General features: G+C 37.3%; 1 protein-coding gene across 16 annotated transcripts in view; it reads left to right on the top strand.

Moving 5' to 3' along the window:
* Positions 1-21,801, top strand: part of NTRK2 (neurotrophic receptor tyrosine kinase 2) — a 208,126-nt gene extending 186,325 nt beyond the window's left edge. For all 16 annotated transcript variants that reach the window (XM_034410144.3, XM_034410142.3, XM_087886078.1 and 13 more), the window contains 2 exons: positions 17,551-17,709; positions 19,307-21,801. In XM_034410144.3, coding sequence (XP_034266035.1) covers positions 17,551-17,709; positions 19,307-19,492 — 345 coding nt within the window. In that variant the 3' untranslated portion in view covers positions 19,493-21,801. The remainder of the gene's footprint in view (positions 1-17,550; positions 17,710-19,306) is intronic.
* The last annotated feature ends 6,198 nt before the right edge of the window (positions 21,802-27,999 follow it).

The raw sequence follows: 27,999 nt of genomic DNA, 5'->3' as shown, positions 1-27,999 counted from the left end.
TTCAATTAATTGCTCAGTCTCTGTCAAGGGACACTACTCTACTCCAGTGTGGTGAAGCATCAAGATACGACCAATTAGCCTCTCTTTCTGCTTCTTTTAAAGACTCACTTGATAAGCAAAGTGCTGCTGCTGCTACACTGTTTAGAAGTGACATGCTGTGCTGCACATGGCTTTTCTCCAACCAGTCCCAAATAATTATAGGCATGGTGGTGGCACTCAACACTAATAGGAGATAATATATGTAGTTCAGGGTTGAACTTTGAGCTTGGTGCTCTGTGAGCTTCATTGTTTTCTTGCAGACATTTTATTACCCAGCTAGGTAACATCATCACACCTCGTGAGTGTGCTCTCCTTATTTACAGTATATATTTAGCTTACCCAGCCAATGTTGGTGGGGTGTGCATTTTTCTCCTTAGCAGTTCCTGATTAGGGTTTTCTTTTTTTGCTTGATTGTTTGTCTCCTTAATAGCTCCTAGATTATGGTACTGTTTTCTGCTTGTCTGATTGTTTGTCTAGTGTTAATTCCTGCTTATTTGCTGGTATTGGCTGCTGAAGAGGATGTATTCTGGCTTTAGTTTGCTTCTTAGCTTTTTTTGTCCTCATTTTTGAATAGTGTGTACTTGTGGTTTATCTCTATAGTGATGGCTGATGTGCCTGAGTGCCAAGTTCCAGGAATTTAAAAAAGTCTTTGAGTTCTAAAAATGAGAAGATGGCATAGTACGCTATATACAGTAGTTTAGATTTAATGAGAAGTTTATCAACTAAATAAAATCCACATGTATATCCATACTTACATGGATTCTGCTTTGTATCAGAGGAAGATGATATATATACTTTTTTTCTTCACCCTATAATCACTTTATAATATAGATTCATTATTTTAACATTTTTTTTAAAAAATAAAAAATTAAATTAAGCAAAAATTAACATATTTTTTAAAAAACTTAAAAAGTGCTGAAGAGTTGTTTCTTGTGTATCATTATGACAAAAAGTGCTTTCTCAGATCTGCAAAGCCCTATTAATTAAACACTGTTCATCTGATTAGTCCCAATGCGTTGAATTATTTGCCCCTTCTTTCACATTAAACTGAGAACTTGGTGACATCTGTTGATGCTACAAGCTCTCGTGGGGCCTGGAATCTTGGTATCTCTGAAGCAAAGACATCAGAATCCTCTTTCTCCTCCACTTATCCAAAGTTACTTGCAGCTGCTTCACATCTGGAAATCTAGAAAGCCCTCAGGAAAAGCATTCAAAGTTCAACCTGAGCAGTGGTGCTTTCTTATCACATGTAAATGTATTATACAGTAAATGTCACAAAGTCCAATATTCTAGGTTCATGTATTATGCAATACAAATATTAAATTAATGGAAAATTCTGTGTAGTAATAAGAAGAAACCCAACTTCTTTTTTTAAATTTTGATTAAAGGCGAAATAAAAATTCAGATAAATAAATCTATGTATCTATACTAGAGACAATCACAAATATCATCATTCTGATATTTTCTTCTTCCCTCATTCCCCCATATTTTTCCTACTGAATTATATTCATTGCCTGTCCCAATACCACAGAAAACTACCTTGCGTGTCAGGAAACAGCCATGAATATTTACCAAGAAGGTGGAGTACGCTGACTGTTCAGCTCTTGAATACTTTCTCTGCCCTTCTTGGGTGTTTAGAAGTTGCCATGTTAGAGTTACTGCAATTGTGTTTTTTAATTTTGTCTCTAAACTATGAGAGCATGCTAATTTTTCATCAATATATGGCTATGCAACTTTTTATGCTAACAGATTTGTCTTAGTTTCTCAAGTGTAACATTCACTTTTCCTCTTCTTTGTGGAATGATACACATTGTGAAACAATGTTATTAGTCCAGAGCCTCAGCAGCTTTGCATCTTCTGAGTATTTGGGACTATAGTACATTAGTACAACTTCTACTTATTGGATGTACTGGCCAAAGTTAACTAGTGCTGAACTCCCAAACAGCTGGAAGACAGCCGTTGTCAGGAAAGGCTACAACAAGAACAAATAACACAAGCATCCATTTCCATGTGGCTGTTATTCAAAATCCTACTTTCATTCATTGTAGATTTTCCTTGTAGAATCTAGAATAACAGAGTTGGAAGGGACCTTGGAGGTCTTCTAGTATCTAGTCCAACCCTCTACTTAGGCAGGAAATCCTACACCACTTCAGACAAATGGTTATCCAACATCTTCTTTAAAACTTCCGGTATTGGAGCATTCACAACTCCTGGAGGCAAGTTGTTCCATTGATTAATCATTCTAACTGTCAGGAAATTTCTCCTTAGTTCTAAGTTGCTTCTCTCCTTGATTAGTTTCCACCCATTGCTTCTTGTCCTGCCTTCAGGTGCTTTGGAAAATAGCTTGACTCCCTCTTCTTTGTGGCAGCCCCTGAGATATTGGAACACTGCTATTATATCACTCCAAGTCCTTCTTTTCATGAAACTAGACATACCCAGTTCCTGCAACTGTTCTTATTGTGACCCTCTTAAGAGTTATTAATGGCGTTGTAAGAAGCCCAGAACATTATTTTGCTTTACTTACGTCTAGTACAAAATATGTATTCATTTGAAAATCAACACAGCAGATTTTTTCTTCCTTTTCAAATAATAATGGAAGAGGGGGAGTTGTTTAACTGCCAGTACCAGTACATGCACCATAGTACAAATGCTCAACGCCAGGGATAAATTGTCTTTCTCTCTTCCTCCATCGCTTCAGAAATGGCAATACTAGCAAACACCTGCAGGTTTCAGCTGTCACTGCACAGCTGTATACCTGTGTGGGCGAGTTGTGTTGAGGTCTTCCACAGGAAAAGTGAGAGTGAGCTGGTGACAGTCAAGATGCTTGCCAGGAGTGCTTGTGGGTGTTTGTATTGAATTATCACAGTTGAAGGCATTTTATTAGATGCTATTTTGGCAAGTGGTGCTCAAATGAAATTAGCTTCTTCCCCACGTTTGCTTTTCAGCTCGGCTGCTACATCACTGCCAGGGCTGTCCATTGCGTCACACTGCGATCTGGAGGATGACGAATGTGTTTTTCAGGGCTACAAGTGGGTGCCAAAATGATCACAGCAGCTGGCTTTATTTTTAGCCTCCTTTCAATGGGATTTTTAAAATATGCAATCCTTAATTCATTTGCCCCAGAGTAAGCCTACTTAAAAATGATTTGTGAATCAAAAATTATTTGCCAGATTGCATGGATGTCTCTGGTAGCAAATAAAGGGGGGAGGTGAGAAAAAAAATTGTCTCAGTTGGATCGGGTCCTGATTGGTCCAGCTAAGTATTCGAACCAATTTTAGCACAATGCTTTTTACAAGACTAGAAAATGTGAATGAGGATGAAATGGACCCTTGCATGGAATTCTTAAAAGCTATTTGGCTCCATCAGAGTAGAATTGTTGTTTACTTGTTTGCCTGAGTCTATAGCGCTACTGAGGGACTTGGTGGCTCAGTGGCTAAGACACTGAGCTTGTTGATCGAAAGGTTGGCAGTTCAGCGGTTTGAATCTCTAGCGCAGCGTAACAGGGTGAGGTCCTGTTACTTGTCCCAGCTTCTGCCAACCTAGCAGTTCGAAAGCACATAAAAAATGCAAGTAGAAAAATAGGGACCACCTTTGGTGGGAAGGTAACAGTGTTCCGTGCGCCTTTGGCATTTAGTCATGCCGGCCACATGACCACAGAGATGTCTTCGGACAGTGCTGGCTCTTCGGCTTTGAAACAGAGATGAGCACTGCCCCCTAGAGTCAGGAATGACTAACATTTGTGCAAGGGGAACCTTCACCTTACCTTTTATAGCACTACTGATTGACACGTGTGACCCTCTGGGTCCTGAAACATCACTATCTGTTCCTAATTGTCATAGGGAAGAATGTGGAGAAAAATGAGATATAATTAAGATGATGTGATACAATTAATGATATATGTTGTTAACTAAGGTAAATATAGTAGACGACCAGGCAGAAACCAAGGGCAATTTACAGTTGTTACATTGTTACATTCCCACAAGAGACCTATGTCCAGTACCCCATGGATTGAATTTATTTATTTATTTATTGCATTTGTATACCGCCCTACTCCCGAAGGACTCAGGGCGGTGAACAGCCAAATAAAATACATATAATACAAATGTTAAAAAATCATTAAAATACAATTAAATAATTGGCCCGGAAAATGAAATTTAAAACACCCCAAATTCATAAGACAAATTTAAAATTTAAAAAAAAAATTTAAAAATTTTAAAAACAATTTAAAAGAGAGGTTAGGCCAGGCCGGCCTGCTGGAATAGAAATGTTTTGATGGCACGGCGGAAAGCGCGCAGATCCGGGATCCTCCGTATCTCCGGGGGGAGCTCGTTCCAGATGGCGGGTGCCCCCACAGAGAAGGCTCTCCCCCTGGGGGCCACCAGTTGACACTGTTTGTCCGATGGCACCCTGAGGAGCCCCTCTCTATGGGAGCGTACTGGTTGGTGAGAGGCTACTGGTGGCAGAAGGCGGTGTCGTAGATACCCCGGTCCTAAGCCATGGAGCGCTCTAAAGGTGGTAACCAAAACCTTGAAGCACACCCGGAAGACCACCAGGAGCCAGTGCAGCTCGCGCAGGAGGGGAGTCACATGGGAGCACCACGTCGCTCCCATAACCACCCGCGCGGCCGCGAGTTGATCCTTATCTAGCACCAATTTGGCTTGACTGTTAGTAGATCAGATTCTTGTGTATAGGTAGCATGAAATAAACTTTTAGTGCTTTGAACTCTACTCCTATTTCTGGTTTCTTGTGTCTGACAGTAAAGAAACCATTAGATCAAGATAGGCTCATTTTGACTGCAATAATGAAATTTTCTGACAGAATTACCAAAGTAATTTGCCATTTTTATTATTGTTGTTGTTATTGTTAATCTTAAATTCTATTCACAGTCTGGGATTGTGTTCCTGTCATGTGTTTGGCTTGTTATTGTAAGGTATAAGATTCAGAGTCAAAGGTTATACTGAAGAGTTTTGAACAATAAGGTAGAATTTGATAGGAAAGAGATCTATGATATTGTGTGTTTCTGGTTGTAACAGTCAATGCATTAACGTCTATATTTGTTTGTAGGAAATAATCAATGTGGAGTAAGGTATCATAGTGCTATCAATGGATTTACCTTTTATGTGCTAAATATTTGAACCAAACTACAGTAGTTCCTGCCCAGCAATAGCTATGTTGTATGAATATTGTGATGTATTTTATGAATGCTAAATTGTGAGATTGGCACAAGAGACATAGTTATCCCACCTCCATCCTGTTTACCTATTGGTCCTTTTTATCTAGTTTGTTGTTAATTTTAATGTTTTAACTTTTAATGTTCCATGTTTTCTTAATGTTTTTAGTGCTCAAATTGTTTTATATTCTTATTTTATGATGTTCTAAGCTGCCCAGACTTGCTTCATCATGAAATGGGCAGCATATATTTTTAATTAATTAAAAAATAAAATAAAATAAAATAAAATAAAATAAAATAATCTCCAATTTGACAAGACCTCACTAGTGACTTTGCAATTGTTAAATTCACTCATAATTTGAACATATACACACTGAAGATTTTTCTATTTGGGGAATCCCATTAACTGTCTTGGTTATAGAATTCCTATTTTTAAATAATGCTCATCTTGTTCTTCATATTGAATACAAATTCTTTTGAAGGCCTTTTGCTTTGAAAAGTAGGAGAAAAGTATCTGAATACAGAAAGCATATTATTGCTTGTGTGATTCAAATGCTGGATCCGATCAAAAAGATGCTTTTCTTTTATTTTTCCATTGCATAATGATATTCTGTTTTTTTCTCAGAGAATATATACACAGAATATATATAATGGGGAAGAGCATTTGGTAGATTCCTGAGAACCATCTCATTCACAATTCAAGTCCTTTTAAAGTCATCCATAAGTATGTTTTTGTGTGTGTGTGTGTGTGTGTGTGTGTGTGTGTGTGTGTGTGTGTGTATGTATATGTATATGTATATGCATATGTATATGTATGTACTGCATATATACATAATCATGTAAGATGAAGCAACTTAGAGTATGGTTGCTTGCCGCTTTTCATATGAAGGAAGAGATTTTTCAAGTTAGAAAGCTTGTTTTGCGTTGAGATTTAAAACAAGAATCTCTGCCAATCAGATTTTTTTAACTATTTTTCATTAAAAAATTAAAACTCTTTTTTCATTTCTTTTGCAAATGTTGTTGCCTTTATTTTTGTCAAAATTATTAATATACATTTTCAGTATTCAGTATATATTTTCAGTATACTCAATATTCAATATACATTTTCTTTCCTGTTCTTTTCATTCTGAAAACATTTGGGTTTTCAAACAAGGATTTCTGATAGTTTCAGCTGATTTATGTTATTTGTCCTGAATTAAAACTGATTAGGAAAGATGCATTTCTTAAGACAAGTATCATTATTAATTGACAATTATATATATAGTGCCCAATCATATTGATTCAAGATGCTTTATCAAAGTCAAAAACATAAAATACATATAAAACAGCTTTCCCTTAAATCCCCAAACACCACATTAGCAAAACACAAAACAAATAAAATCAGCAAAAGAAAACTCAACTCTACAAAGTGACTCAACACCACAATTAGCAACCCATACTTCCTGGATGAGACCCATCTTCAACATTTTCTAAAAAGCCAATAAGGAGATATACTTCAGATCTTGCGTAAGCTGATACTTAAGCCTCAGGCAACCCCTAAGAACTACTCATAGGACAGAGTTTTCTAGCTGAAGAGGCAGAGGAGGAAAGAAAACCACTGAGTGATGTAAAGATGTACAACAGGAAACTAGCTAATGTTAAAAAATGGATTTTCCGCCACATCATAGCAATAAAGTCCCTCAAACAATATTCAGAGGTCTCCTTAAAATATGATAGGAAAGCAGATGCTGCCTTTGCACGAATAAAAAGTATTTCTGGGAGCATCTTTTTTAAAGGTTTGTTTGGAAGATGTGTTCTGATCTAGGCTTCCTCAGTCAGTAAAACACACGAGTAGTCCCAAAAACCTCTTTTATTGCAACAGCTGTGAAGTCTGTCCATTCAGAGATGAGTCCCAAATAGTTGTAAAGAGTCCTTTGGGATATGGCTGATAATCACCCACCTTTATCTCCCTTGTCACGCTGCCAAAGACATAATTGGCAAAGCCACACAGAGTCCAGAATCAAACAGAGCTTCAGATTTTAAACTACACAGAATTAACAACGTTGCTTCCTGTAAAGGCCCAAGTGCCTTTGCTCCTCTTTTAAGTCTTATGGGAGGGGCCAATCATCTCCAAGCCTTACCCCCAAGTCATCCCTTTTGTTTTAACTGTTCTTGCCTTCTGACAGCTCTGCAGATGTGTGCACTGGGAACAGACTCCCTCTGTTCCTCTGCCTCTCTGAGGTCCGACTCTGGAGGCTCCGGAGGCAGCACATACCTCCCAGATGGCCTTTTCTCTGCCTCTGACGCAGAGCCCTCGTCCGAGCCTTCCCCAGACTTCAGGAGTGGCCCATGTTCCTCCCCAGCCTCCTCACTGTCCAACTCTGCTGCCAGCTCTGCAGGCTGCCAGCAGACCAGTGAGAATCAGTTTTAGAGAAAGAAAATGGTGTCCAGATGGGTATATCTGGGAAACCTGTGGTATTTTGTGGTAGAGAATAAGGGCAAAGATAATTTGATTTTGAAGGGCTTCCTTTTCCCATTTTCCATCTCAGATCCAAGCTACCCTACTTCCACCTCTGATCTTCTAAATGCATATTTTAAAGGGGGAACTATAGTGAAAGCACTGTATGTTAAGGAAACCATTTTGAGCTGGCAAAGAAGATCTAGGGAAATGAGTCAGCATCTTTCTACAAACCATTTCCCATTTACCCCGTATATGTAAAATTATTTCTTCCAAGTCTAGCTGGACCCATGGACAAGGGCCTTACTTGGCATAATGTCTATGGAGCTTCTCCATCACCAGATCATGGTTGTCCTAAAGGTGCTTTTTTCAAAAGGCAACTGGACTTTCTTTCGTTTTTTTCCCCCTCCCTTGAAAATGTTTCACTTCTCATCCAGAATTGAAGAAACTTCAATGAGAAGTGAAACATTTTCAGAGGAAGGGAGGGGGAAGTCCAGTTGCTTTTTGAAAAAAACACCTTTGGGGGATGGCCTTATATTTTTTTGGTATGCTACAGTTGCTGCAGTCCAAAATGAAAGTGAGGCAGGGATTTAAAAAATGCATGGAATGATGATATTACTCCTTCTGTATTAAATATTTAAAATTATAATACATTGGGAATTTGGGAGGGTCTTTGGGAAAGACAAATGGGCAACTTCCTTTTGATCTCAGGTTGTAAAACTCACATTAGCCTTCTCAGATACATCCTCTTGAAGGAACCATTTTCTCTTCACTTGGCCCCACTACAAATCCATATATTGCTAAAGGTTTCTGAGTTCTGAAGCTTCCCTAAATTATGCATACACTGACACGTAAAATGTGGTCCCGTCGCTAAGATCACCTTGTGAATTAGGAAGTAAACAAAATGAAGAGATATGTGAGATAATATAGTATAGTATAGTTTATTGAATAGCCCGAAGGCCTTTTCAAACAAAACAGAAAAGAAAAAGGGAAAAAGATAAAACAGTTACAAAAATAGCAATCTAAAAATATATGATAGATGACATTAAAATTTTACAATATCAAATTTCAATAGCTAAGTTGCCAAGACTAGATAACCCAAATAGGATAGCTCCTCTCTAACTGAGCTCATCTTCCTTACAATCGATAAAAAAATTTTTGATATAACTGGCTCGTTTTGCCATCATTCTTTTAAGGTATCGAGTGATCGCTCTTACCAGGGGAGGAGAGTCAGCCCTCAACAGAAATGCTAATTTTTGGCTTATATTCCAGTGGGGAAATTTATTTATAATTGGGGACAGATATTGTTTTCTTACTTCTTGATAGAGACTACATTTGAATATTATATGCGCCATGTCCTCCACGACGTTTACCCCACATATGCATATTCTTTTGTCATACGGGATTTTCCAATAACGGCCGAATTTAACGTTGGTATCTAGAAGTTCGAATCTAAACTTAACAAATAACTGTCTCTCCACTAATGGCATTTCTAAATTTAAATACTTTTCCAGAGTGAAAGTTGTTTTAACTGCTGTCAGCAGTTTAAGGGAATGATTAGTTGAAAGGGTTGCCATGTCCATTTGCCCATGTATATCTTTAATCCATTGTTTAACTTGGTTCAGTGTGTCACACAACGGGAACCCTACGCCATATCGGTTCAATATTTCTGACAGCCGGGTTAGCCAGGAATACCTTTGAGGATTTGAAATCTGCTGTTTCTCTAGACATATTTTAGGGAGTCTGCTGGCATCCATCTGGGTCATTTTTAGCCAGTAGGCTACCGCCCTAGTGATTGTATAGGTGTACAGTGAGAAATGTCCCAATTCAGCTCTGACGGCTGCAGCTGAAGTGGAATTGTTTACCCCAAGCATCCTCCTTAACAAATTATTTTGAGTTCTCTCTAATATGGGGGCCTCTGTAAGACCCCAAATTTCAGCACCATAGAGCATGATCGGAACAAGTTTAGCCTGAAAGACTTTACGAAGCGGTTAAATGGAGGTTGGTTGGATTCATTTACTTAATTTGGATACAAGACTTGCTCCTGCTCTGACCTTTTGAGAAAGGTATTGATGGTGCGGAATCCAACCTCCTGCACTGGAAAAAACAATTCCAAGATAAGTATATTGGGTAACTTGCTCAATTTTTGTGTCATTAATCTGCCAATTGTGCTTTTTATTCTTATTGCCAAAGACTAAAACTTTTGATTTAGCTACATTTATAGTCAAGTGGTTTGCAGTACAGTAACATGTGAGCTTGTCAAGAAGTCTCCTCATTCCTATTTGGGTTCTAGAAAACAACACTAAGTCATCGGCATACATTAATACGTTAATAAATCTAGAGCCTATTTGGGGGCTGTGCGTCAGAAGATCATCCAGCTGCACTGGGATATCATTTATATAAAGGTTAAAAAGAGTAGGGCCCAGCAGGCAGCCCTGCCTCACTTCTCTAGTTGTCGGTATGCTGTTTGTTGAGGCCCCATTTGCTGCATATCTGACTCTAATTGCTGTATTAGTATAGAGAATCCTGATCAACAAAATAAGTCTGGGGTCCATCCCCATAACTTGTAGTTTCCTCCACAAGTGGTTCCTATCTATAGAATCAAAAGCAGCAGTAAGGTCAATAAAGGCGGTATACAGCTTTTTCCCCTGGGTCTTGTATTTATTAATTAAGTGGGAAAGGACAAAACAATTGTCTATGGTAGACCTACCTGATCTAAAACCTGCCTGCTCATTTGCCAGAATTTCCTTATCCAAGCACCAGTCCTCTATTTTATTTAGGAGATGTTTCGTATACATTTTTGAAATTATATTAAGAAGACTGATGGGTCGGTAGTTGGATGGGGCAGATGTGAGATAATATAAACACAGCATACTCTACCTCTCTCTCTCTCTCTCTCTCTCTCTCTCTCTCTCTCTCTCTCTCTCTCTCTCTCTCTCTATCTATCTATCTATCTATCTAATCATCTATATCAAATGTTGAGTTTATGGTAAATCTATAAATAAGAATGACTATGAAAGCAAGAAGGAATTTTCAAGGTAGTTCCAGATTGATGTTCTGAAATATTTTAGGATTGATCACAAATGCATCTATTCTTTTCTTTTTGAGATGTTGAATTTAATTTTTTTTCTTATTCTTCTCCAGTCAATTGGGACTTGTAGCTATGTCATTCTGAGCCTAATTTTCCTTTAAATTCTAATATTTTTAGAAAGCTGTTGTTTTGCAGCCTATGTTATGAGCCCATTTTCCTATTGGAGACTGTGATAATGCATGTCTCTTTTGAGCTTCATGTTGCCAGGGACATATCAGTGATTACACAGTAGATACAGTGAGGATTTTCCCCTCAGTGCTCTATTGCATTTCTCTTTGCATTTACATTGATTAGAATCTTCCTTTATTCCTCCTTCTCCACTTCTGTTTATACGCAATTGTGGTCATAATGGTTGGGGAAAACATTTAGTTAGCAAATTGGTAGCATGTAATCATCATGTCATTCTTACAAGTCCCAAGAATCCTTTAATACAATCATGAATTGGTGCCATAGTGAATGGACACTTTGAGAGAAGAGTTCAGTGGACTAGTTGATATTTTTTACAATCTAATTTTCTCTGCATTGTGTCTTTTCACAGCAACACCTTAGAATTTTTTAAAAATCACCAGAAAAGTAAAGAAAAAATATGGAAGAGTTTGAAGGACTAATTATTTTATTTACTTTATATTTCTGTTTCTTCATGATTAGTAGCTCAGAGGACAGGCTTTCTTCATATTATTCATTTGGCAGTTCGAATTTCACCAGGTTCAAGGTTGACTAGCCTTCCAATTTTCCGAGGTCAGTAAAATGAGGACCCAGATTGTTGGGAGCAATATGCTGACTCTGTAAACTGCTTAGAGAGGGCTGTAAAACACTGTGAAGCAGTATATAAGTCTAAGTGCTATTGCTATTGCTGTTTTGTTGGTTGACTGGAAGCTTATAGTATTCCCTTTAAGCAGTAAACGCTCAGGCACATAGATAGGACAATACTCAGTGTGTTCTGATCAGTATATCAAGAATAGAGCTTGATTTCAATGATTTATGAGAGGTTGGGAGGTAGAAATCCTGGTGATGTGAAGTACTATCAATCAGCCGCTCAAGGATTAAGGAGCTCATTTTACATTTGTTGGTAGTCCTCATATTAAGTATTATACAGGTAGATAACAGAAGGTTTGTTGTTCTGATTTCAGCCAAATTCTCACCTTATGCTATGGGATTTATGGAATACACACAAACACACACAGAATATATAAATGCAACACACTATATAAATACAAGCATATAGACACACAAAGATAGACATTCTCTATCTGGGTGAAAGAAAAAGAAAATGTAGCATAGTACAAGATCAGCAAGGGAAAAGAGAATCCTAGATGTGACCCCTCTTAATTCTCGGGGCAGTTGTGGGGGCTGTAATTTTATTATTACTGTATACTGTGAGATTTATTTTCCAGTCTCATGGTTTTCAAGGGGCTGCCCTCACAATTATAAACATTGTTTTTGGCACCAAGATTTGAAAGCTCAATGAACAGTTATTCTGCAGATGTAATTTTAATTACATAGAGATGCTCCTTGCCTTCTGTGAAGCAGCATCCCAGAGCCTTAAAGGAATCTGAAGACTGCTGAGTATGAGCAGGTTAAATTACAGTTATTAAGAGGAAAGTTATTTAAAGATTAAAGTTGACTTATCCCTGAGGAGCTATAATATGAGATTCCACTGAAATGAAAACTTTTCCAGGCTTCTTCTTGCTCATTACAGTTTGCCCAGGTTTTCCAGAACATTATTTTGTCATTGCCTTGTCTACTGAAACAACATGCTTCAGTGTGGATTTTTCTCCCTTTTTAAAAAATGTATCCTTCCCTACCCACATTGTCAAAGGCTGGTTCCAAGATCTATAAGGAATCTCACCTGTTTGTGTTGATGGTGGGTGGGGGTGAATGATCCAGTTTTGTTAATCTTTTAGATAACAGATGTACTGTTTCCTCGTAGATAAAATTAAAGTTTACACCTGAACATGAGTCATATACTCTCTCTGATATGGAGGACATTTTCCTTCCTTCCTTCCTTCCTTCCTTCCTTCCTTCCTTCCTTCCTTCCTTCCTTCCTTCCTTCTTTCCTTCCTTCCTTCCTTCCTTCCTTCCTTCCTTCCTTCCTTCCTTCCTTCCTCAATTATAGCAATTACATAACCCTGTAGTCAAAGAATTGACGGGTTTTTCAAGAAGAAGCTAGAAAGACATTTGCTGGCAATTCTATAATTTTGAATTTTCTGAATTAAGCAGCATATCGGATTAAGGTTCAAAATTCTGCCTTCTTTTATGAATCTCTGGTTCATAACCCAGGGACATCTCTAAAAAAATCTCTTGATTTTGCTGCCACCACCTATCTGGAACATCTTTTTATTTCCCATTTCTTTGTATAAATCTGAGGTAACATAGCTAGATAGAAAGGAAGGAAAATGTAGGCAAACAATCAATTTATTAATGAGTAATAATTAACTCTGATTAAATAACCTATATAGTCAACAGGTTCCCTTAACATTACAATGTATATAAAGGCTGTCAATACTTCCCTTTCCTGGCATTAAATATATACTCACAAAGCTTGATCATATTTTACAAAGATGTGAAATACTGAGGCAGAATTTAGTTACTGATGAAAGTTATGTTGGAACAGAAGAAGGATTCTCTTACAGGTTCTAAAAACAGGTTCTAAAAATGTCTTTCAAAGAGAACAGGAGAAACTGTGGAGGAAGTCTAGAAAAACAGCAAGAGACAATGGTGGGAAAGAGACTTAAATATCTGTGGGAACTGGATTATGGTTTCTTGAAGAAATGTTTTCAAAGAGGAAACAGATTTATAAAAATAATATTGCACTGACTGTGCACAAATGTTATGTTTAACTGTTGGATTAAATCTATATTTACTTTTCACTGATAAACTTTGTCAATTTTGCTCTACTGTTTAAAAAATAATAGCTTCAGATCCTATACTGAACAGGAGGGTGTACTTCCAAGGTCCATTCTAATTCTGCAATTTTATGACTTCAGAGCTCCATTTATAAGGAAATTGCTACATACAGAAAAAGAGAAGTAAATGAAAGTGTAGGAAGTACTTTTAAGTAACCTGACCTTTAAAACATCAGAATATAAGCTATCAATGAATTAAAATAAGCCTTGGATACTTCATGCTAGCATTCAACACCAAAAGTACCAAATAAAAGTTCCACAATTCAAGGAGTAGCATTACTGGGATATCAATGTTTTGTCATGTCTGCACCTGACGTTTGATGTCATTTCAAGACTAACTCAAAAAGATAAAAAAGAAAAAGAAGGCAAAGGGAGAGGGATTTTGCTACCATGGTATAGGAACAGGAGGCAAGTTAGCTGCTGCTTTTGAACTCTGATGGGGGTTTTTGTATTGTAATTTATTGGTGTACAAGCATGGTTGCTAGGATGCTACATACTACATTCAGTGCTAAATAGTGTTTATTAGTAGAATGCATGTGCAAGCTTTTATCCTCTAGAAAATAAATCTGTCAAGATTATAGTGCCATGCCTGTAAAGGCAATCACTCTCCTCGTGGCCATCTCCCCAGCTATTGTATCTTTTGGAAATTCACCAGCAGTGTGCTCCAAAGGTTGATGTGGTGGGTTTTGTGCATTTAGAGACTTGGTTTCCATGGTTGCGAGTCGCACATGCTTCAAAGCAGCAATTTAGAGAAGGGGGTGGGCAAAGAGAGAGTAAGAGAAGGCAGTCATTAAAATGTGTCAATTAGCATGCAGCAACGCTCTCCTCGTTGTCTTTCTTATGCACCCCACAAAAGCAGGCAGTGTTTATTGTCACCGTGGCCCTAAAGTGAGCATGAATGAAATCGTAAGCAGGGAGAAGGGGTTTATATTATAAACAGGTAGCCCCTTTTTTTGCAATATGAGGGTGCCTTACAACAGGCTGAAAGATGCATGTTTAAGGAGTGTAGGAGTCCCACCGATTAGCATGAGAATGGTGGAAGAAAGGAACAGTGCAATGATCGTAGTGATATGATCCTGTCTACTCTTGCCATCTCCAACCAGAGGTCCCACCATTGGCTTTTGCTTGTCTATGTAGATGGGGGTGGGGGTGGGGGGTGGAATAAACAGCTCAATTCCTGTCTATTGATTCCCACTCATCCAGGTCATGGTTGCCCCAGAGGTGTATTTTTCCAGAAGGCAACTGGACTTTCTTGGTTTTTTTCTTTGAAAATACTTCACTTCTCATCCAAGAAGCTTCTTCAGTTCAGTCCAATTACCTTTTGGAAAAAAGCACCTTGGGACAGCCCAGTCCCTGTTGGTCCTTTACAAATTTCTTGCCAACTGAGTGAGGCAGGTGATTGTTATGCCAGCATCTCCCCTATGTTTCTTTCTACCTTTAATTCCTCTGCAAGCCCTTGATGAGATGGGCCTAACCGAATCCATACTTTGTATATAGTTAGCCTCAATCTTTGTGAAATGTCACAACATCCAGACTTGAGACCAAAGCCAGCTAGAGATGAAAGCATAAGAATCGCACAAGGGTTATAATTTGCAATTAGGTTTTAAACTCGGGGAGCTCTTAATTTTTGTTTTGCCATAAGGATAGAAGGTTCATCTTCAGCAAGTCATTTCACAGGAATGAAAGGTACAGAAATAAAAATAATTCTGATATTAAGTTGGCTAAGTTGGTTAATTAATCATTATGAGCCGCAGTGGTGCAGTTATTAGAGTGCAGTACTGCAGGCTACTTCTGCTGACTGCCGGCTGCCTGCAATTTGGCAGTTCAAATCTCACCAGGCTCAAGGTTGACTTAGCTTTCCATCCTTCTGAGGTGGGTAAAATGAGAACCCAGATTGTTGGGGGCAATAGGCTGACTCTGTAAACCGCTTAGAGAGGGCTGTAAAGCAGTATATATGTGTTATTGCTATTAAATATTTTTAATATAATTATTTTTTTCTCACCATCCCACCCATTGTTAGGTATATATAATCTTAACAGTCACATGATGTTTTTACATTTATTTCTGTTATTGAGCTACATTATCTAATAAAACAGGTTAATAAGAAGGAATATTGCTTCACTGACTTGTAGGCTTTTACATTTCTTACGGCAGGGGAAAAACATAAATCCTAGAGAAATCTCAATAAAAGAAAAAAATACGTTTTACAGTAGCCATTTTCATTAATTTTTTAAAGACTGTGCCATAAAACCCATTGAATGGTTTGCAGCTATAGATGCAACATGATGAACAGATTTAAAAGCCACTGAATATTTAATGAGCCCCAAGCCTCTAACAACTAATAATGTTCTAATGACACTTGCCCTATGCTCCTTGTGTGCAACCACATATTTCTGTGAGTTTAATTTTTTTTTAAAAAAAACTTTCTAATAAAGTGAATGCAACCACCAAGTAAATGAAAAAGCTGTTTGCCATCCCAGCTCTTCTTAGAGCAAAGGTCAGAAGTGAAATCTGTGTTTATGTCTGGTATGCATGCTGACAATACATTATTAATGCTCTCCTTTTCATATGTAGCCATAGATCATATTGATTCGGTTAAGGGATTTTTTTTACACATCCTGGCTCTGACAGCCCATGATAAGCAGCTTGTAATGTGCTCTAGAAACCAAAACAAATCTCTAGAGTAACAGAGAACACCAGGAGTGCTTCACACATAGATCCCAGATGTGTAAAGTAAAGGCTAAGCCCTTTCGAAGCTATTACAAATACAGTAGCAGCAAATGATGGAAGCCCGTTTATGAGATGTTGGATGCTGAGCACTGTGACTCAGTAACTTAGCTTTGTTTATGGTATATGCATGCATGTACAGTATGTGATGCTGCTTAGTTCAGGAAACCTAGAATTATAGGATCACCAACAAGTGGCTTTCCAGCTTCTTGAGAAGCTTATCAATCCTTCGACTATTATTTGTTTGTTTATTTGTTTATGGTTTATGACTTTGAGTCTAAGTTGACTTCTGGCGATTACCTGGATAACTCCCTGCAGTTTTCATGGCAAGGTTGTTTGGAAGTGGAAGTGTTTGGAAGTGGTTTGCCATTGCCTGCTTCTTATGGCTGAGAGAGAGTGACTAGAGAGAGAGTGAGGCAGGACTAGAACTCACAGTCTCCTGGTTTCTAAGCTGATGCCTTCATCGCTACACTAAACTGACTCACTTACACTATAGGATTATGTAATTGTTATAATCCAGCACAAGTAAATGTGAGAAAGCAAGCCATAAATAAAATGCGTGTTTGCTTCTCCTCCCCGGACTAGTATGTACTGCTGTTGCTGTTTCAGAATCAGTTTTTGCAGGTCAAGATAGGAGTTTTATTGTGGTTTAGAATTGCTACAAGACATTCACATATTCGGGCCTTGAAAAAAGAAAACCTATTCCTAATTACCCAGCTTCCTGCCAAAATCTGACATTTAGGCAAATGCAATGTCCACCTTTGGTTGTTTATTGTATTCCATGTATTCTGGTCAGGAAGAAGGGATTATCTGAAAAATATCAATTTTCACTGTACCTCATGTTCCCTGGAGAACATAAAACAAGAAGGGCAGCTGACTCTTCTTTTGGGGGGGGTGTGTAGGGAGGTTAGAAATCAATAGTAACTTGTGACAGAAAATACTTTTTGATTCTTTTAAATTTCCCCCACGGTATTTTCCACATGGAGATCAGTTCTAGTACAGCAGCAGAATTCTCTAAATATAATAATATGGTGCACACAGCTGGAAGAAAATGCTTGATAACTGTAGTTGAACTTGTAATCATTGCACATAATATGTCATATCCAAATAATAAAATATCATGCCACTTTGGGTATTTCGTTACTCCCCCAGACTCTTAAATTTCTTTCTTTTTCACCAGGTTGGTGGCCATACTATGTTACCTATTCGTTGGATGCCACCTGAAAGCATCATGTATAGAAAGTTCACCACGGAAAGTGATGTCTGGAGCCTTGGCGTTGTTCTCTGGGAAATCTTTACCTATGGCAAACAGCCGTGGTATCAGCTCTCAAACAATGAGGTATGTGGATATTGTCCTATGTTACCATTCTGTAAGGTAAAGGTAAAGGTTCCCTTCGCACATATGTGCTAGTCATTCCTGACTCTAGGGGGCAGTGCTCATTTCCGTTTCAAAGCCAAAGAGACAGTGCTGTCCAAAGACATCTCCATGGTCATGTGGCCGGCATGACTAAACGCCAAAGGCGCACGGAACGCTGTTACCTTCCCATCAAAAGTGGTCCCTATTTTTCTACTTTCATTTTTTACGTGCTTTCAAACTGCTAGGTTGGCAGAAGCTGGGACAAGTAACAGGAGCTCATCCCGTTACGCGGCACTAGGGATTCAAACCGCTGAACTGCCAACCTTTTGATTGACAAGCTCAGTGTCTTAGCCACTGAGCCACCACGTCCCTAAACTATAGTGGAACCTTAAAAAGAAGATCAGTGCCAGGCATCAATGCCAGTCCAAAAGCCCTATATAAAGCCAATCAAAACGCAGTTCATACTGGAGATTTGAAGAGATTTAATTTGATTTTGCAAACTGAGAAGAAACCACCTTGAGTCAATCTCCTTTGAAACTTTCCTTGAAACACCATTTGTTCATAGGCTAAAATGAGGAAATATCAAAATGTTGGCAGCTGCTTCATCTTTGTCAAAATAGGATGAAAATATAACGATAGCAAGCTCTTCAGAGGACATGAAACCAATCTACAGTAGTTTCCACAGGATATCTTCAAGGGTTTCACTGTAAGAAAATTTGGAAATTAATTTTTCCTGCATTAATTTTAAGTCAGAGATTGCAGGGATGAGGAAGGGATTGACAGCAACCTCCAAGTTGTTCAGCCAAGAGTAGGTTGTGCTGCGGCAGTGCTGCCAGCATCCTGTCAGGGAATTGTGCAGTAGGTGTCCAAATGAAGTCAGAGATGCTGACACAAACTTCTAGTTTTATATAAATAAATATGTTTAACATCTATATTTACTATAAATAAGATAGTCAGGCAAACAGGAGCATCATGAGGTAAATCACAGAGCACACAGAAGGAAAAGGCGGGGGGGAAAGGAAAATCCCTCCTCCAACCCAAGCAACCAATCACAGTGCCGATTGCCTCATGCAGGAGCCAGCACTCTCCAACCAATCAACTATAACTGTGTGTTCTGAATCATTTTCCAACCTCATTATTCCAGCTACTAAATTTAAATATCTTAACACATCCTAACCTCAAAATCAAAATATTCAAAAGCTATAAGCTCTTATTTTAAACTTCCCAGAGTCCCTGGGAGTTGGGCTGCATATAAGTTTAATAAATTACTATTATAAGAAAAGGAGGAGAGAAATATTGAAAGATCTTCCTTGTGTACCAGTGTAGGTCATTTTTCCAAATGTATCAATGAAATGGAATGACTTTATTTATTTTTTTTATGCCTTGCCTTGCCTTTCTGTCATTATTGGGTATTTCTGGTGCAAATAAAAAATGGTATTTTTAAAAGTAAATAAATAGGAATAAGAGTACAAAAGTGTTAGACAAACATGTTGGGAGATTATCTTTGTATGTATTGGCCAATGATGTATTGCCAACAAAAGAAACAAATCAACAGGCTCTCTTCTTGTCCTTTCTTCAGGTAATTGAGTGTATTACTCAGGGCCGCGTCCTACAGCGACCTCGTACCTGCCCAAAGGAAGTATATGACCTGATGCTTGGGTGCTGGCAGCGGGAGCCTCATATGAGACTCAATATCAAAGAAATCTACTCTCTCCTTCAGAACTTGGCCAAGGCCTCTCCAGTCTACCTGGATATTCTAGGGTAGAAACTCCTAGCACTTCCTTGTATGAAGTGTGTGAATGAATGTTTCCGTTGCAACTAAACTCCATTACAATGTGTTATTAACTCTGGCAGTATTAAATACAAAGATACGGAGAAGCTTTCAAAGGGCAAGCTGTGTGCATCTCTTCCTCTGTATACACAGTATTGACGTTGTGACTTTACTGACATATATCTCTTCTTCCCTTCTGTTCTCTTTCCCCCCAATTTCTATTCAACCAGGCTTCTGCATTATTATAACTCTGCATAGACAAAGGCCTTAACAACCTGATCTGTTTTATCAGCAGATACTCGGTTTTGCTCATCACAGCTTAAATGCCTTGTTGTCCTTTTGCCTTTGATCTGGATAAAAAAGGGAAAAAAAGACTCATACCTTGTGACTTCTGCTGTATGGATATCTGGAACATCTATGGAATTGCCTCTACTTTATTTGCTTTGACATCTGTGTTGAAAATGGAAGTGTCAAGTGCAGTAGACTGGCATTCTCTATGGGAATAATTATTTTATTTCTAGTTGAGGTCAAGCTGAAGGGGGAAAAATCAGTCGGCATCTTATGTAAACTTCTCTTTTGAAAAACGATCAGATCAGATGGCATCCAATGTAACATTTTACAGAATAATGTAATTATTTCACAAAAGAGTAGGAACCTGGTGCTTTGCCTTGGGAGACGTATAGGAAAGTAAAGGCATTGTTCCCATTGCAAACTTTTTTTATATTGAAAGGGGCTTCTGTGTCAACTAGACTGAAAAGTAAAGGTCTTGTTCACATTTCCCAGAACTGTATCACTTTATGCACAATTAGGATCCCCCAACTTCACCTTGCCATAGTTTCTCCTGATGTCACTACTACAAGAATTCCCTAGTTTGTTTTTGATAATGCAAGTGCATGGTTGGGTATATTAAATAATATACCCATAATAGTTTCTAGGGCTCTTTTGAAAACAGGGCTGTAATACAGCGGCATTAGTCAAATATATTATGCCTCAAATCTGATGTCTCTGGTTGGGTTGGGTTGGAATGGGATTGAAACCCCACACATCTGGGTGGTATTATCTTAGGATGCCCAAGATGTGGGAAAAGCTAGACATGGATAATATAGAGGTTACAACATGATGTTTTATCAGCACTTACTGATCCTTCTCCTCCTATTCAACTTCTGTTTATCCTTGTCAGGCCGAAGCAACCAGAACCACTCATAAATAGCTGAAGAAAACAACTTTATTGATTTCTACCTATATTACAAGATTTTCCTTAGACACCCTTCTGCTGGGAATGACCAAAGCTTCATGAAACTTGGGTGGAGATCAAGCTTATGCCTCTTGTGGCTGTACAAGGACTCTAAGCTAGGCCCTTGCTTGATCTCTCCTTCCAGCCTACCTGGCAGTTTCCCAACAATCTTTTCCCCAAACTCAGCATACATTTTATCAGTTATTACTCCACTATTCATTCTGAAAAAACTCCCACATCTCATTGAACACTCAAGTAAGCATAATAAATTCCGATATTTAGTTGTAATAAAATTGCTGCTGTGAAACATATGTATTGTTACAGGTGCAATAGGCTCATGCAACAATATTGAATATTTATTACTGATGTGAAATAGGACATATTTAAGAAACTCTGGAGAAAAGTCAGCAAAAATAAGAATGAGAAACAATTACTGGTTGATCAGATAATCGGATATTGAATGTTGAGAATGGCCAGCCTTTCATTTAGGAGTGACAAGTATTATACTATATGACTAACAAAAACATATTACATATAGACGTGGAAGGTTTAGGATATACATGTCAAGTTATTTTTATTATAAGATATTATGATGAAATAAATTCAAAACTGCTGCAAAAATGTGGAGGGGATATTTTAAATCACTAAAGGAGATTTGAATATAGAGCTCCTAAATGTTTTGTAATTGTAATTTTATTTTAAAGAGTTGACACTTATTTTTATAATTGTTTTCAGAATCATTTTAAATGTGTTTGACTTACATTTCTTCTTTTGAAGCACCCTTTTGCAATCTAGAAAGATGCTGATCTTGTTTCAAAATCTGAACTAAAATTAGAAATGTGAATAGGTGAAGTTGGATTCTATTATGTCAATTTTAGAAGTTGCTAAGTTATACATATAACAATGTATGTCTAAAGCCATATGTATATGTATGTGTGTGTGTGTGTATACACACACACACACACACAAACATACGCATACACACATATTAGTTCCTATATAAGTTTCAATAGGTTTTTTTAAAAATGTTAGGATGATTAATATGAAATAAACTTTGAAGATTATTTAAGTAATGGCTGAAAAGTAATACATAAAGACAAAAGAAAAAGAAAAATATTGTATGTTCACTTTTGCATACTGACTTTAAAACCAGTTTTGTTTATACAGTGTCATTTTAGTTCAATCTTCTCAAGTTTGATGCCCTCAGTTATGCTAGAACTGCAATTCCCATTAGAACCTAACTGGGAATTCTGTAGTTTGCAGTCCTGAAAAACATTAAGGGTGACAGATTGGGATAAACTGCTCTAATCTGAATGAAGTAAAAAGATATATATAGAAAACAAAATTTGATGTGTCAGAGATTGCCAAAAAGCACATCTATCCATGGATTATGCACTTTCATAATTTCTGAAAAAGTGCAATTCTGACGGAATTCCCTACTTTTGATGACCAATGTGGCAAAGTTGGAATTAAAAGGGATGCTACTCACAATACTTCTGATGGTAGTGGGTTTTCAGCTCTGTTCTTTTCTATATTCCAGATCTTTCTGTAGTCCATAATGTTTAGTCACAAGTAGAGATTCTCAGCAAGCCCTTTGCCAATTAATATTCATTAAGATCTCCCACTTTGCATGTCCCATCAGTTTCTCTCTTCTGATGGAGAATGAGAAGCCGCAATGATTGTTTCTCTTGGAAATTTATTTTTTAATAAGGAAATGTTATTTCATTATTCAAAATAAACTTAACCAATAAACTCCACCAAGCAAATTGTGGTGAAGGCTTTCCTCATCAGGGGCAATAGAAGCTGGCATAAGGTCCTTAAGAAAAGCCATTCAAGGGATAATTAAGAAGATATTTATCATTAATCATTCAGCCTTGATCACAGGGAACCAATAAAACAGGTATGACCTATAAACAACAAGAACCTAGTTTAAAATGTGCTGAGTGTTCTGAGGAGCCTTAATAGCACTTTGCCTTTCCACACTGGACAAATTGATGTTGCATTTGTGTCTTGGAGTGGGTGGGTGGGAGTGCTACAAATCAAAACTGAAAATATGTGGAACATTAGCTTGAATTTGATAACAGCTGGATTAGCAGACAGACGTTAGCGTGGAAAACAGCTTCATTAAAATGTATCAATTTGAAGATGGCTTTAGTCTGAGAATAATAAGCATGTGTATTATATGATTGCTGAAGGATTGTATACCAAAATGGATGTAATTTTTTACTAGATGGTATCCTTTTTTTTTCCTTTCTGGAAAAGAATAATTGAGTAATTAAAAGTACTGTGTTATAATGTAGTGTGCAGTAGCATAACCACATATCCTTTTTAAAGGACCAAATGCTCTATACAGTCAGCATTCTGTACAGTGTGGCTAAAATTTGGGTTGTGCTGTAAATGTGGACCTGTGAATAGAAGCTACTGTCTTGTAGGAATGATATTAACTTATTTGCATTTAGACATTCAAGTGAAAACAAGTATGTGTATATATATATATATATATATATATATATATATATATATATATATATATATATATAATGTTATATTATATTATATATATATATTCTGTGTGTGTATACACATGTATGCAGATATACATGTACACACATGTACATACCCAGAGGAAAGAAAGGTTTTAATAAATATTGTGTATAGCATATATTTGTCATGCTTAAAGTGTTAGCTAACATTCTACATTGAGCAAATGTGACAATCACGCTTATTAAGGAGAATGTCTTTCTTCCCTATGCTGCAAATATAAGTGTATAAAGACACACATACACTAATATATATAAATATGTGTGTGTGTGTGTGTTTACATAAACTCTGTATATATCAAGAACAGAGACATACCTGAATATGTGTCTTATAAATATTTGATCTATACATATGCAGACTTTGGTGATTGTGTATATGTATAAGCGTGTGTAAACTACACATACAATTTTAATGGTGATGTATAGAAGACAGTAATATGAATAGGCTGAGTATGCTAAGTAACCAAAATTTCCATTTCTAAAAAAAATGAATGTATGTTTTTTCTATATTTGGTAGGTCAATTTTAAACTTCCATACAGATCTACATAATAGAGGAAATTCTTAAATATAGATTATTTGCTCAACCCAAAAATCCCTCAATGTTTTCTTCCCATCTATTTATTTCTTTCAAATCGATTTTAGTTGTTGGCTTTAGGACTAAGAGGTAGATTTGCTACAGCTATACTCCTGTACAGATTTATTTTAAAAATACTGGAAGAACTTTCTTCTGGTTAGACATACATGGAGTTGCTCCATCACTGTCAAGGTCTTTTCCAGTTATTATTTAATGAACATTCCTGTTTCTGGTTGGAATCATGCAGAATGAGGTTGGGTTTGACAGAGTTCCCAAATCGTTCACCAATGAGTTTGATTTTTTTTCCTCAGAAACAATTTAAGCAAATACCCAAGTCCTAGATAGTATGAAAGCTCAGATATAGCTGTTTACAATGTATATACACCCCTTAAATATTGATTAGACTCATGAGAACTATGCACTCTCTGGAGCAGGCTGACTGATTCAGAGAATTCCCCAAGCTACAGTATTGGAACAATTGAAGTTTAAAACCTCTACATTTGTTGGACTAAATGGGGAAACATTTCCCATTTCCCAAATGATCTAAAGCTTACGGAGCTTTGTGACTACAGACAGCATTGGACTGTTTTTAGCCAGATAGGTTGTAGAAGAGTTTACACAGGGTACAGGTAGTTCTCGACTTACAACAATTCATTTAAGCAACCATTCAAAGTTATAACGGCACTGAAAAAAGTGACCTATGACTATTTTTTTTAGGATCACTGCAACATCCCCATGGTCACATGATCAAAATTTGACCGCTTGGCAACTGACTCATATTTATGATGGCTGCAGTGTCCTGGGGTCATGTGATCCCCTTTTGCAACCTTTTGATAAGCAAAGTCAATGGGGAAGCCATAATCACTTAACAATCATGTTACTAACTTAACAACTGTAGCAATTCGCTTAATAACTCTGGCAAGAAAGGCCGTAAAATGAGACAAAATTCACTTAACAAAAGTCTCACTTAGCGACATAAATTTTGGGCTGAATTGTGATCATTTGAGGACTACCTGTATTACTGCATTCTTAAAAGAAAATAGTTTATAGTTAAACACTATGGCCACTAGCGAAGGGGGGGGGAGTCCCGATACGTCACGTGACGACGACGTGACGATGTGAGTTTGACACCCCTGGTGTAGGGTCTCCTGCTTGGGCTGGGGGCTGGACTAGATGACCTACAAGGTCCCTTCCAACTCTGTTATTCTGTTCTGTTCAATGGCCTGTGTCAGGAAAGCCCATCACTCTTTTTCAGAATGTCCTTGTCCCGAGGAGGTTGAACATTAGTGTGTAAAGCTTTGGGATGGTTTCACTCTCTGACATGATTTATATGGGCTTTCCAGTAACACATGGAGACCTTATTGCTCACCCAGGTCTTTTGAATATATATATATTGAATATATATATATATATATATATATTATTTATTTATTTATTTATTTATTTATTTATTTATTTATTTATTTATTTATTTATTTATTTATTTATTTATTTATTTAATGAGATATATATGCCGCCCTATCTCCAGCCTGACTCATGGGTTTCTTTTAGCCAGAGCTTTTCAAATTCATATGCCTTGTTTTTAATTGAGTTGTAAGCCTTAACTGCAGCTGTTTTCATATTACATTTCAATTAAGAGCAGTTATATATAAGGAGAGTAAATATTATCAAAAGTAAAATGCCCAGCAGCATTTGAAAAGAACTTATTAAAAGACTTTCTTCAAACAGCTAATGTCTAGGATTTTTTTAAAAACAAACAAACCCTGAATAATAATGAGGAAACTGAAATGAAATGACCTGTTTGAAGTAGCTGTACTGCTAACTCTTGACTTTTTTGGGGAAGGGAAGGATGTCCACAAATATATTTTATGAAACTCTTTAGATTGCTATGAAAATGCAGTCTTGGTAGTGACAAAAATTTCCTGCTGTGGCACGGGGATGTTGCCTTTCTTGCAGGAATTGTTTACCTTTGATTGTAAATAATCATTTGTAAACCACTTGTTTACAAATGGTTGTCATTTAGGAGCCACCTGAGTCAAGATCCTTGATCTGCACTTCCTACTTCCTCAGCAATTTGACTCAATTTTGTTTAATTAATTTTCTTTCTCTTCATTCCTCCACCATGTAGTTGCATCTTGCACTGCAGATCCTCTTTTGAGAGGATAGATATTTAGGTGGCATCCTATCCTATAATTCACAACTCCTAGACTAAGCTGCAAATTGTTGCCTCAGAAAGATGAGTAGCTAGGAAACTAATTCATCCTTCTGATCTACAACCTGGCAAAAAGCAAGAGACATTAAGGTAGGCCAGTGCAGCTTTCTTGTCCTTTCCTCCTCTAGGCCAGCAAAGCTGCCTGAGGAATTCTGGGAGTTGAAGTCCACAAGTTTTAAAGTTGCCAAGGTTGGAGACCCCTGCTCTAGGCCTTGCTCCATTGAAAGCTTTCCCTTACAGCACATCATGGAATGAATGAATGAATGTGTATCTGTGTATATGTACAGTATATGTGAGTATGTGTATGTTTGTATATATCTTTTTCAGTTATGTTTTGACTTTTATCATTTAATTCTCACTAACCCAGAAGAAGACTATCCAATTAACTTAGTTTATTAAGAAGATCATCTTGGGTTTGGTGCAACCCGTGATTGAACTGTGAGTGCCACTTTGAAAAATATGCATGAGTTGGAGCTTTCTAGCTAAATGAAACTTTTGATGGCACACATGGGAGTGTTTTCTTCAGGCCAGAGGTACGGCTGCTCTAATTCAAGAGACTCATATACAGCCATGGTTAATACTAGGCACATACTGTACTATCCAGGTTGCAGATATCTGGATTCCCACTTTGATGGCCACAAAGAGAGGTTTCTTCTCAGGATATTGGCAGCCGGTTAAGGTATCCTAAAATAAAATCCTTTATTTTAATGTTATACATTCATTGCAAATATGAAGCAAAAAAAAAAAGTATGTTGTAGGGGAAACACTGTGAATTTCATACAAACAACCAAGTGACTAGTTTGCCATCTTTTGAACATATGTCTCAGGAGCGGAACTGGGATCGTTATATGTTATGTTTACTGTCTATGCATTCAAAGCCAGGTCTATGGTTTCACTGCTACGTATGCTGCCTGCTAGAAAAAGATCAAACGATAATTGGCTAAATCTAAGCAGGAACATGTGAAAAACTGTTCATATGGAGAGGGTGCGACAGGAAGGCAGACAAAAATCAAACCTTTTCGTAGACCTACGTGCAGCTTTTAAAAACACATTTCTGTAATTTTAAAAGAATACTTACATGTTGAATGAACAGCTGAGAATGTTTTGTAAATCAGCAAGTAGCCCTACTTACAGTTTGCATCATAAATAAGTTTAATTTCAAAACTGTTCATCCCAGTGCTATGGGGCTACTTAGTAGTGTACCTACATAGATATTATATGTATATAGATAACGGCTCTAGATTTTTCTCTGTGCTTCTCCTGTTTTGGTGTGTGATAAACAAGAGAAAGATCTAGATATCAATAAAAATGCCTATAATGTCACTCAAGCTGTGACCTGGTGTTTAGAATTCCTTTAATCCTGTTCAATTTTTAGTTGAATGTGATGTCTCCGTAAAGATATTTAGTAGTTCTTGTTTTGCAGTTTGGTATCAACATTCATTGCTTTAAAAAAAAAGAAATAAAATTAAAGACCTGTGGCATCTTGGCTGAAATTAAAGTAAAGCCCAAAAAGCAGCATTAGTTTTGTTGATGATGAGTCATGTGATCAGCTTCTCTAAGTCCGACATGGAAAGTCTCTTGTACTAAAGTGTATTTAATACAAATTATGACCCAAAATAAAGAATGTCATCCTTAAAAAAAAGAGAGAGATCAGATACATAATGACTGTTACTTCACAAAGCACCACACTGTAATGAACTGCAGTAGCTTGCTTTCTAGGGATCACTGTCTGGTTGTCACAAGTGTATGATTTTTCTTATGAGGAGCACATTCTGGATAGGGGGAAGGGTAGTCCGTCAGCAGCAAATCTGCAATATATAAGGATACGATCACTCTTTGTACATCTCTCTCTTACACTATATCTACTTTTCTGCTACCTGATTTTCCTACACACACTCCTTTTGCAACAAACTGTCAATCAACACTTGGTTTGTTTGTTT

Source organism: Pantherophis guttatus, chromosome 2 (assembly GCF_059756535.1).
Source record: "Pantherophis guttatus breed Tessera chromosome 2, ASM5975653v1, whole genome shotgun sequence".
Classification (NCBI taxonomy): Eukaryota; Metazoa; Chordata; class Lepidosauria; order Squamata; family Colubridae; genus Pantherophis; species Pantherophis guttatus.
This window is presented reverse-complemented; position numbering and strand designations above follow the sequence as displayed.